This window comes from Triticum dicoccoides, chromosome 3A, assembly GCF_002162155.2.
Source record: "Triticum dicoccoides isolate Atlit2015 ecotype Zavitan chromosome 3A, WEW_v2.0, whole genome shotgun sequence".
Lineage (NCBI taxonomy): Eukaryota > Viridiplantae > Streptophyta > Magnoliopsida > Poales > Poaceae > Triticum > Triticum dicoccoides.
The window spans coordinates 649,507,445-649,518,636 of NC_041384.1; the positions used below are offsets into that span (position 1 = coordinate 649,507,445).

At 44.8% G+C, this 11,192-nt stretch overlaps 1 protein-coding gene across 1 annotated transcript; it reads left to right on the forward strand.

Moving 5' to 3' along the window:
* Nucleotides 1–6,872: 6,872 nt before the first annotated feature.
* Nucleotides 6,873–10,615, forward strand: LOC119269936 (TVP38/TMEM64 family membrane protein slr0305-like). The gene is made up of 7 exons (XM_037551879.1): nucleotides 6,873–7,426; nucleotides 7,745–7,797; nucleotides 8,282–8,374; nucleotides 8,457–8,680; nucleotides 9,097–9,163; nucleotides 10,219–10,326; nucleotides 10,445–10,615. The coding sequence occupies exons 1-7, from the start codon at nucleotides 6,997–6,999 to the stop codon at nucleotides 10,472–10,474; spliced, it is 1,005 nt and encodes a 334-aa protein (XP_037407776.1). The 5' UTR covers nucleotides 6,873–6,996; the 3' UTR covers nucleotides 10,475–10,615.
* The last annotated feature ends 577 nt before the right edge of the window (nucleotides 10,616–11,192 follow it).

An 11,192-nucleotide genomic window follows, 5' to 3' on the forward strand; every position in this document is an offset into this window, starting at 1 on the left:
ATCTCGCAACTAACTCATTAGTTGCAATGCTTGCAAGGCTTATGTGATGTGCATTACCGAGAGGGCCCAGAGATACCTCTCCGACAATCAGAGTGACAAATCCTAATCTCGAAATACGCCAACCCAACATGTACCTTTGGAGACACCTGTAGAGCTCCTTTATAATCACCCAGTTACGTTGTGATGTTTGGTAGCACACAAAGTGTTCCTCCGGCAAACGGGAGTTGCATAATCTCATAGTCATAGGAACATGTATAAGTCATGAAGAAAGCAATAGCAACATACTAAACGATCGAGTGCTAAGCTAATGGAATGGGTCATGTCAATCACATCATTCTCCTAATGATGTGATCCCGTTAATCAAATGACAACACATGTCTATGGTTAGGAAACATAACCATCTTTGATTAACAAGCTAGTCAAGTAGAGGCACACTAGTGACGTTTAGTTTGTCTATGTATTCACACAAGTATTATGTTTCCGGATAATACAATTCTAGCATGAATAATAAACATTTATCATGATATAAGGAAATAAAATAATAACTTTATTATTGCCTCTAGGGCATATTTCCTTCAGTCATATCATCAAAGGCCCATCTCAACATACATGTGAAAAGTTTTTTCATTATTAGTTGATCCCACTACTTCTCTCAATATGCACACATTCCACTTCATGACACATGCCAACTCATAAAAGGGCCACCACAACATGCATGGAAAATGTTTCCATCATTATGCTACCTATACGAATAATCAAATACAATATATAATAAGTATTTTAATATTTAGTTTATATATTATTGATCCATATATTCATGTTAATACAATCAAATGTCATTGAAATATGTTGCTGACAATATCCTCAATAACCCACGGGGTACCATCTAGTATAAATTATGTTTAAAGTCAAACGGTTCATTGTTTGACAAAGTTTATAACAAACAGAGGCAAAAACTACTATAAAAATGGTATCACTAAATACACTAATAAAGTAAATGTTTATATTACATATAGTTAGTAGTATAGTAAAAATTTATATTATGTATATTTAGTAAAAAAATAGCTTGTAGTATTATAGTTATTGATTGTTTTTCTAACAAGCTTCGTCAAACTTTGAGCCATTTTACTTCAAACAAAATTTAATGATCCCCATTGGGAGACAGAGGGAGTAAGAAGCATAGAGCTTTGTCGGTACCATTTGCGTAGTTTTGACAGGATATGTTCGGTATAATTAGTGGGAGGAAAGAAGAATAGTGTTGAAACAACCCAATCAAGAATATTTTTTCTAGATTATGAAAGTGAACAAAGCATAATAGACAGCCGAGGATTTGAGGGAAGCGGTTGAGCTAGATAAATACTTTCTAGGCCCGGGGGGCTAAAAGAAATATGAGGATCCGACGGGGAGATGCGTTTTCCCATTTAGGCCACCCTGATATATTTACCATTCGCATTTGTTTCCAAATCTTGAGGAGGGGGGCAGTTCCCCCCTTGGCATGCACACAACTTCGCTAGTGAGGATGATTGTGGATTGGTCGTGACCTGGGCAACTTTCCTTCGCTTTAGATGCTTTGAACGATTGAAAGGGCATGCATGCATGGCCAGTGTGCTCGTTGATTGGACCTAGCTTCCCCTTTGAACATTTTTGGCCTCAAGTATTGACACGGTTGCCCAAGGACAATCGATCTTAGGAAAAGATGGTGTGACATGGGTCGGCATGTTGTGTTATTTTGTGGCATACGTGTTCTCTTCTAGTATGATGATCGAAGTCATGTTTCGAAAACTCTTACCGTGACACATTTTTTCAAGGAAACCGACTATAAGCCACCAAAAAACCGCTCAAATTAACCTGCAGCACAACCTATGTGTTTGTTCTCCATAAGCCCCCGCCATGGCTAGGACCACCTCTGCTTCTGGTCGTCCTCATCCTTTTGCAGCCCATGCACCCACCGGGATGTCGTCAGAGCTCTCATCATCGTGGTCACTATATGAAACAAGGGAGGGCGAGAGCGAGTTTCTCTAGTCCTACTACTAGTTTTTGTTGTTATGCTTACTTAGTAGTTTTGTTGCATGCCTCTAAGTTTATCTAGTTCTACTAGTAGATTTTTCTAGAACTGCTATATTTGTACTCCCTCCGGTCCTTTTTACTTCGCATATTAGATTTGTCCGAAGTCAAACTTTGCTAACTTTGGCCAAATTTATAATAGAAACTATTAACATCTAAAATACCTAATAAATATAATATAAAAATATATTCAAAGATGGATCTATTGATATTGGTGTTGTTATGTGAATGTTAATATATTTTTATCTATAAACTTGGTCAAACTTTAAAAAGTTTGACTTCAGACAAACCTAATATGCAGAGTAAAAAGGACCGGAGGGAGTATCATGTTATTCTTTTGTTTTACCGAATTATTTTGTATTTATAAAGAATTAATTAAAATCTCTCATTCATCGCCACTCCTTTGGTCGATAATTTTGATCCTACACTTTGCGATGTGGGTTTGGTCGACGGTCATTTGCATGAAGTTGGAGTCGCTTGCTCAGGGAGAAGTGTTGACGATGACATCAATGTGCAACCTCAACAAGACTTTTTTGTTTGTATGTGTGTGTGTGTGTGTTTGTGTGTGTGTGTGTGTGTGTGTGTGTGTGTGTGTTTAAGTATGCCAAATCAGCGGGTTATGCCAGTTTTTGCCTGACTTTTCGTTAATTAACCAGACAAATCTTTTCTTCTTAACTAATAGATGAGGCAAATAGTTATCGCCGTCCCTAAATAAATAAAACTAACATGATTCAAGCGTCTCACTCATAGAAAATATTATGATACCAACACCTATAACTTACCCAAGTTTGCATAGGCTCCGTGAAAGCACATTCCAAGTAACCAGGTTCAATATAGCTATCCGGACCTGCCGCCCAGTGAAAGCATACTCATAATGCAATAATATATGCATCCGACTCAAAAAATCAATGGCACACTTCAAGAACTAAAAAAATAAAACCTCCCACACATGAAAGTGAAAAGAAAACTAGCAAGATGTCCTATCCCACATCTATACGATTAAAAAAGCATAACCCGGTAGAAATCCAACGAAGCTAAAAGATATTTGTCGAACACTTCCAACAAGACGAGCTCAAAGGCATTGCTCCAATTATCAAGGGGGCTATGGGCAGGAGTTATCGACATTGATGAAAAACTTCAGTGCGTGGGAATTTACTTGCATAGCGTCATTTCAGCGATAAAAACATGATGAATAGACTGAGTGTGTGTTGCGAGTAACATTTCCACACTAGCATTGCCTTGTTTGAATTCTATCGGATAACACGAACGAAGTGTCTGATTTACATATCAATTTCAATAGAAAGAGTACTCCTGCCATGCATGCCGGAAACACCGTAAGCCCTACCTTCGCGCTTACGAAGGAGAGCTCCAAATTGCAAAATCTCCTGGCTACATGATGCGCCTTCTAGAATACACATGCATTTACATAAATTTAGTTGCACAACTGTTCGTTAAATACTCCCTCCGAAAATACTTGTCGGAGAAATGGATAAATTTTCGAATGGAGAGAGTAACAATGATTTTACGCAAATATATGTAAGCACCGTTTCACATTTTTAGTACTCTGTTGACACGGGAGGCATAAAAGCAGAAAACTCATACTACAGAATTCATGTTCGATCGAACAAGGGTGCTCACGAAACCGATAGGATCCAGTTATCCAGGCAACGGAATTAGTAGGACTAGTCGAGCGAGCATTTGTTTTCACCGGATAGCTTTACAAACTAGATGATGCCTCAACGCGTTGCTGTGGGAAATTTGCTAAAAGAATGCATAAAAGTTGCTACAAAAACATCTATGACTAATGAGAAGCAAATCTAAGCTTAAAAATGAAAGTGAAACACAAAGGGTATACAAAGAGAAAAAATGAATTTTAATTAGAAGAATATCATTTGTAACAAAAAATAATATGAATGTGAACTACATAGGTATGATGCAAACGATCAACACATATATTCTCAAAACAAAATCTAATGAAAAAACTAACTTATGATAACATGCATGAATTGATGATGTGATGCATGCATGCATGCATACACTAATGCAAAAACAATGTAACTTGTGACTTGCATGGCATACTCCCTCCGTCCGGTGAAGAATGTACATCTAGCTTCAAAATTTGTTTACAAAAGAGTGTACTTACTACTATATCTTTCCAATGCACTTTAAAGTAGGAAAAATACTTCTCTCTCTTCACACGGTAATCAAGACCAATAGCAATCTACGAATGGTCTTCTTAATTTCTACACACACTTAGCTCATTGAGGGTTAAGTAATTAAAGATGAGAGAGATGGTGGCTTGCACCTTTTCAATGCATTTTTTACTCAAGTCCATAATTTTGTCCAGTTAGTGGGTAGTTAGGGCATCTCCAGCCGCGCCCCCAACAAGCCCCCCCAGGCCACTTTTTCGGCGCCGGCGCCAAAAAAACGGCCCAGTCGCGCCCCCAGGACGCAGAAAATCGCCGGTTCGGACCTTTTTTCCGCTCGGCGGCCACAGGCCGAACCCGGCACACTGGGGAGTAGTTGGGGGCTCCGGCGCTAGGGAAAAGCACGCCTGGCCCACACCGACAGGGGAAAAGTCAAGGTTTTCTTCCCCCTACTCACCTCGCACCCCTCGCGCCCTCGGTCACCACTAGCTATATCCCGGCGACGGCCGCCGCCCTACTCCGCTAGATAGCCATTCCCCGCCGGAAAATAGCAGCGCTTCGCCGCGGCAGCCCCTCCCACAGCAGTTGGGCGTTTCCGGCCGCCGTTTCCGGCCGCGGAGGCGCGGTTTAACGGCGGGTACACGCCCACCGAGCGCAAGGTGTTCGGCGTTTTGCCTGTCTCGGCGATGGACTCGGATGAGGAGGAAGAGCTCGCCGCGCTGCTGGAGGAGGAAGCCGCGGCCGACGTCCAGGAAGAAGAGCATCTCATGGTGCTCGCGCGCCCTCGCCCAGCTGCTGGCGAGCAATGAAAAGCCGTGGCGAGGTGGCTCGGCGCCGGGGCGGGTGAAAGCAAAGAACCGGCATCGTCTCCAAGGCCACTGCATGCTCTACTCCGACTACTTCGCCGATGCTCCACTTCATGGCGAGAGAACATTTCGGTGCCGTTATCGGATGAGCCGAAAGCTCTTCCTCAGGATTGTGAATTCCATCCGGGAGTTCGACAACTACTTCAAGTGCAAGATGGATTGCACTGGCGCTCTTGGATTCACCTCCATCCAGAAGTGCACGACAGCGATGAGGATGCTTGCACATGGAGCTCCCAGTGATTCACTCGACGACTATGGGCGCATGGCCGAGTCCACCAGCATAGAGTGTTTCTACAAGTTCTGTCGGGCAGTGGTGGCAGTGTTTGGGCCACAATACTTGAGAACACCCAATGCGGAAGACACTGCTCGGATCCTAGCCCAGAATGCAGCAAGAGAATTTTCTGGGATGCTTGGAAGCATCGACTGCATGCATTGGAAATGGAAGAATTGCCCATTTGGTTGGCAGGGGATGTACAAAGGCGCCAAAGGCGGTTGCAGTGTGGTGCTTGAGGCGGTAGCCACACAGGACCTTTGGATTTGGCACTCCTTCTTTGGTATGCCAGGAACTCACAATGACATCAGCGTGCTGCAGTGCTCTTTTGTTTTTGCCAAGCTCGTTGAGGGCCATTCTCCTCCGGTGAACTTCGAGATCAATGGGCACCAATACAACAAGGGGTACTATCTAGCTGACGGCATCTATCCGAGATGGTCGACATTTGTGAAGACGATCTCAAACCCTGTGGCAGGAGGCAAGAACGCCTGGTTTGCGAAGCTTTAGGAGGCTTGCAGGAAGGATGTCGAGCGGGCATTTGGTGTGCTCCAATCTCGATTTGCTGTTGTTCGGTACCCCGCTCAGACCTGGTCCAAAGATCAAATGTGGGAGATTATGACTTGCTGTGTCATCTTGCACAACATGATCATCGAGAGCGAGCAAGAAGACCCAGTGTTTGACACTGAACCATACTACAGGCAGGGTCCTCTAGCCGAAGTTGATCACCAGCTACCGGCAACTTGGACTGCCTATCTCAGTATGCGTCAGGAGATCCGAGACCCACAGGTGCATCATCAACTGCAGAAAGATCTGATTGAGCACCTATGAAGGCTCAAGGAGGACGCCATGTGATGAAATACGAGTTTTTATTTGTTGAACTATATAATTTGTATTGAACTATTTGTTGTTGTACTATTTTGTTGAAGTATTTGATTTTTCTGTGATGAAATATGTGATAAGAAATAATTGTGTTGATAATTGAACGCCGAGACACGGCGAAACCACGCCGAATATGTGCCTATTCTCGCCCATATGGGCCGTTTATTCGCCGAAATTGGACTGCAAAGTGAGCCAATTTCGGTGCCTGGGGGCGACGACTGGGCGCAAAACCGCCTCGAGCGCCGATTGTATCGCCGGCTCGCCCCCAGGGGGCGATTTTTATGCGTCCTGGGGGGCCAACGGCCGGAGATGCCCTTACATTTCTAGAAAAAATAGCTAGTGAGTTGTATCTATTTAGAATAGTGGGTTGTACCTATTTAGGAATAGAAGATATCACTAGCGACCAGTTCAGCTGGTGCAAGATTTTTGAGCCCAGACCGGGGAGAAGAAATGTGGGGGCATCTTTTCCAGTTCGATCACAGATTCCGCTGCACCAATCACAGACCACGCGCTCAGGTTTCGGAATCTCAGCAGCTCTGCTGGCTTTCGGCCACCACGGAACGGCAGACGGCAGAGAGCAGAGCAGCGACGGCGGGCCCGCGCCGCAGCCACCGCGCCCACAATCCACATGCCGCTCCCCGTTCACTCTCCAGCGCCTTCCTCCCTCCCCGTTCTCCCCCTCCCCTCTCTCTCTCCCACGCCTCTTATCGCTTCCGAGCTCTCATGGCCGCACACCCCGCGCGCTAAGCAAGCCTGACAGCCCGACCCCATGAGGCAGCCGCACCTCCTCTCGCCGCAGCGGCTCTCCCCCTCGCCCGTCCTCTCCCCCCACTTCTCGCCGCCCTGCGCGGCGCAGGGCGGCTCGCCGTGGCGGTGGCGCCACCGCCGGGCCTTCCACCCGCCGCTCTCCTCGCTGCGGGAGTCCGACAAGGGCACGCTGCGCAAGGCCTCGCCCAACCTCCCCTTCCGGCTCGGCGGCGGCGGCGGCGGGGGCGACGACCGCCGCTCCGCCGCCGACCGGGAGAAGAAGGGGAAGGAGAAGGAGGAGGAAGAGGGCGAAGGGTTCTCGGGGGCCCTCACCGGGACGCTGCTCGCCGGGGCGGTGCTGGTCGGGGTCGTAGGGGGGTTCGGGGCCGCCGGGTACGTGTACAAGGACCAGATCAATACCTTCCTCACGCACTTCTCCGGGTTCATTGAGGGTAATGGAACCAACAATCCAGCTGTGCTCCCACCTCTGCTTGCTTTGCACTACCACTTGTTTGGCCTAAGCTGTGCTCTTAGTAGTACTGAAATTAGTGAAATGTCTTGCGAATTCTGCGTTCAAATATAGCTAGTGATTCTGGTGCTTAGATAATACTACATACTACTCCGTAGTGGCGCATGATAGCAAGACCACTGGGTCGCAGAACTAACTATTCACATATCTGCTGATTCTTGTTGATCATTACGAAATCTTTCAAGTAAACGCCTTCCTTGGACATTTTTAGTTAAACTTCTATATTACTTTGCATGAACAGGCTATGGCACTGCTGGGTACGCGTTGTTTATACTTGCCTATGCAGGATTGGAGGTACGTTCTTCAATTATCAACCTTAGTCATCTACTCCCTCCATTCCAAATTACTCGTCGCGGAAATGGATGTATCTAGAACTAAAATACATCTAGACACATCCATTTCTGCGACGAGTAATTCGGAACGGAGGGAGTACCTTCTTGTCAAGGTGTATGCTCATTTCCACCTAAACTAGCTATTCCACTACAGATGATAATACAAGGTTGCCTTATCAGCACGACAGTTGGGCAGTTGTTCTGAAATGTTTACACAACCTAATGTTCACGATAAGCTAAAAATGCATCAATGCTCCTTGTGTATGCAGCTGTCACATAAATGCCTAGGCACTAGATCATCTTTATGACTTTATTTTTTGGGGGTTGGTGAAACAAAAATTGGTGGGTCCACATTTGATCCTTTTGGCTATGAATCTTAGACCTTTTGCATAACATCAGGGTTGCAACTTTGGATTAATACTAATGATAGTGTTTGTTCGATTCAGGTTCTTGCAATTCCAGCAGTACCGTTGACCATGTCTGCAGGTCTATTATTCGGTAGTGTTACTGGTACTATTATGGTTTCAATCAGTGGGACAGTAAGTAACTTCAACATAAAGAACATTTCTGTTTTCATTCTGCCGCTGTGCATTTTCTCATTGAACTTTGTTGACTGTATAGCTAGCTGCCGCTGTGGCCTTTCTCATTGCTAGATACTTTGCCAGAGAGCGTATTCTTAAGATGGTAGAAGGAAACAAGAAGTTTCTGGCAATTGATAAAGCGATAGGTGAAAATGGTTTCAAGGTTGTGACTCTGCTTCGCTTGAGTCCCCTATTACCTTTCTCCCTTGGGAACTACCTGTACGGTTTGACTTCAGTCAAGTTCTTACCCTACGTGTTGGGCAGGTTAGTTTCTGCTCCCACTTCCTTATATTATTTTGGCATTCTCCGTGAATCTAACAGAAATAATGAAGTACATATTCCTGCACACAGAAAAACTAAGTACATGGCCTTAAACTTCTATTCCACAGAGCAAACTGCACTCATTGAGAAATTTAGCTGTTCTTAACGACCTATTAACTTAAAAGTTTCATATGCATGATTCATGATGCACTGTAGTAATGTTATTACAGACGCATGCGATTTACAAAATCAAAGGAGTAGCAAATACCATATACCTGGTTAAGGGACTGACAACTTTCTGATCCACTACAAATTGAGCATTCCTTTGTGAAGGAATATCACACAGAAAATTTTGCCATCAGTATATATTTTTTCTATAAAGCAATTTTACCTCAGATATTGCTTTTGTACGTATGCAGTTGGTTGGGTATGCTTCCAGGAACATGGGCCTATGTCAGTGCTGGTGCATTTGGGCGAGCTATAATCGTAAGTTCGTAAACCGTTGACCTTTTCTGAGTTCACCTTTTCTTTGCAAACTTGCTTTTGTTGCTACATCAGGGATACTGCTCCACAATACAATATATACTCTTTCAAGCCATCAAAAATGCTTTACATACTGAGGTGTTTGGTTGGGTGACTTTTGCCCGTCATCCGGTTACAGCGTGATCTGAAAACTTTACGCGCATTTGGTAACGCGGCGCCGTAGTCGGCTACACCGTAAACGAGTCTCGTCACGATCTGTTCCTAAACAGGCCAAATCCCTCTCCATGATTCGTTTATTGCTCTAGTTAATCGTCGCCAAGATCATGTTACTTGTTCCTGGCTTCGATTCTGCGTGATTTTTTGCCTTTTTGCAATCTGATTACTTAGCAGATCCAAACACAGTTGTAACTTGATTCCTTTACAAGCATGAAACAAACAGAAGAGCAAATGCTCCTGTTACGCCATGATCCCACCGATACCTGTTTCCGTTACCAGTCCCGTTACCTTTGGTTGTACCAAACATCTCTATGTGTTCTCTACGCTTATATAGAATAGTACTACTTCCTTTAAACTAATATAGGACGTTTTAGAGACTTGTGTCATGTGTCAAGTCTCTAAAACGTCATATATTACTTTACAAAGGGAGTAGCTTATAAGAACCGTCTCCATCCCATGGATATGGGGGTGTCTTGCAGCATGTCGACGTTATGTCTGCTTTCTAGTGAAGTGTCCAGAATGGAATATCACTTGTATATATCAAAATGCGGACACCTTAATCCAACTCAAGGCACCCCTTAGTCTATAGTGTGCTTTGATGTTGCTGGTAGCAGCTCAAATATTTCAGCAAAGTATTAGAACATGGTGTTTCATTTGGTACTTTGAAAATTCAGTTGTATGTGTAGTCAGGACGGTTGAACTATAGAGGCACCGGAGTTCAAACCTAATAAAAATAAACTTTCTTGAGTGAAACAATGATGAACTCATAAGGTTGATGAGATCTTTTTTTTATCAAGTGGCTTGAATACTTGGAACCATGACATGGCTCCCTCGTTTTGCAGCAAGATGAGACGGAAATCGGTTTGGGAGGAAACAACCAGCTATTGACACTGGGCATAGGGCTATTAGTTACAGCCGTTGCTGCTACTTATGTAACACGGCTTGCTAAGGTAATTAAGCTTTTGTGGTATATGTATATAACAGTAGAAATCAATCACTGAGATGTGTTATTTTCTTTTTGTCAACCTCGGCTACTATTGCTAACTGCTTCTCCCCTTTGTTTTCCAGGATGCTGTAAAGGATGTTGACGACGAATAGAATGGTAGGATTACATAGCAAAAGGGCCATTCAAATAGCAACGTAGCACGAGAATGTACAACACTGGCATCTTTTGGTGCAATCTAATCTAGAAATACAAGCGATTGTCAGACGGAAAATATTGTCTCTTCTCAGTGTCCTCATCCAGCTCTCCCATACACATCCCTACGCTGGATCTGTCAAAAATCAAAAATGAGGCGAGGATTGTTTTTTGCTGTACCTACTCTGCCAGCGCCGAACTTACCAGTAGTCGACACGCACAATCCTTCATATGATGGAAGCAGTTGGCGTCCCTCAGTATGATCTCCCTGCCGTACGCCTCGGTGACCATCTTGATCGCGGCGTGGCAGTCGCCGCGCACCCGGAGGTTCTCCTTGGGCTTGTTGCTTAAGCATCTTCCTTCAAGAATATTAGGACGTGTTTGGTAGTCTGCATGAGGCCTGGCCTGACTCGCGCGGGACGAAAATAGACCGATTGGTTGTTTGCTTTCATTGTTCGGCCCGCATGGCACGAAACTTAAAGCACTCCTGGGCCTAGCTCCCTGTGAACGCTTGAATCGGTAGTTTCTCCAGGGCCAGACCCGAGCGGTGCACGTGGGCGGCGGCGGCTGCACGCGCGCGGCCACGCTTGAGAAGCCGCGTTGCTTCCCAAAGCGTCGGCACTTATTAGGCTCATTGCTCCCTCTCCCTACTCTCCCCCACTCCCCCAACTCTCACCG

Coding starts and splice junctions, on each gene's coding strand:
- LOC119269936 (XM_037551879.1), top strand. CDS start 6,997: ATGAGGCAGCCGCACCTCCTCTCGCCGCAGCGGCTCTCCCCCTCGCCC. Junction 7,427..7,744: donor CTTCTCCGGGTTCATTGAGG/GTAATGGAACCA, acceptor TTGCATGAACAG/GCTATGGCACTGCTGGGTAC. Junction 7,798..8,281: donor TTGCCTATGCAGGATTGGAG/GTACGTTCTTCA, acceptor TGTTCGATTCAG/GTTCTTGCAATTCCAGCAGT.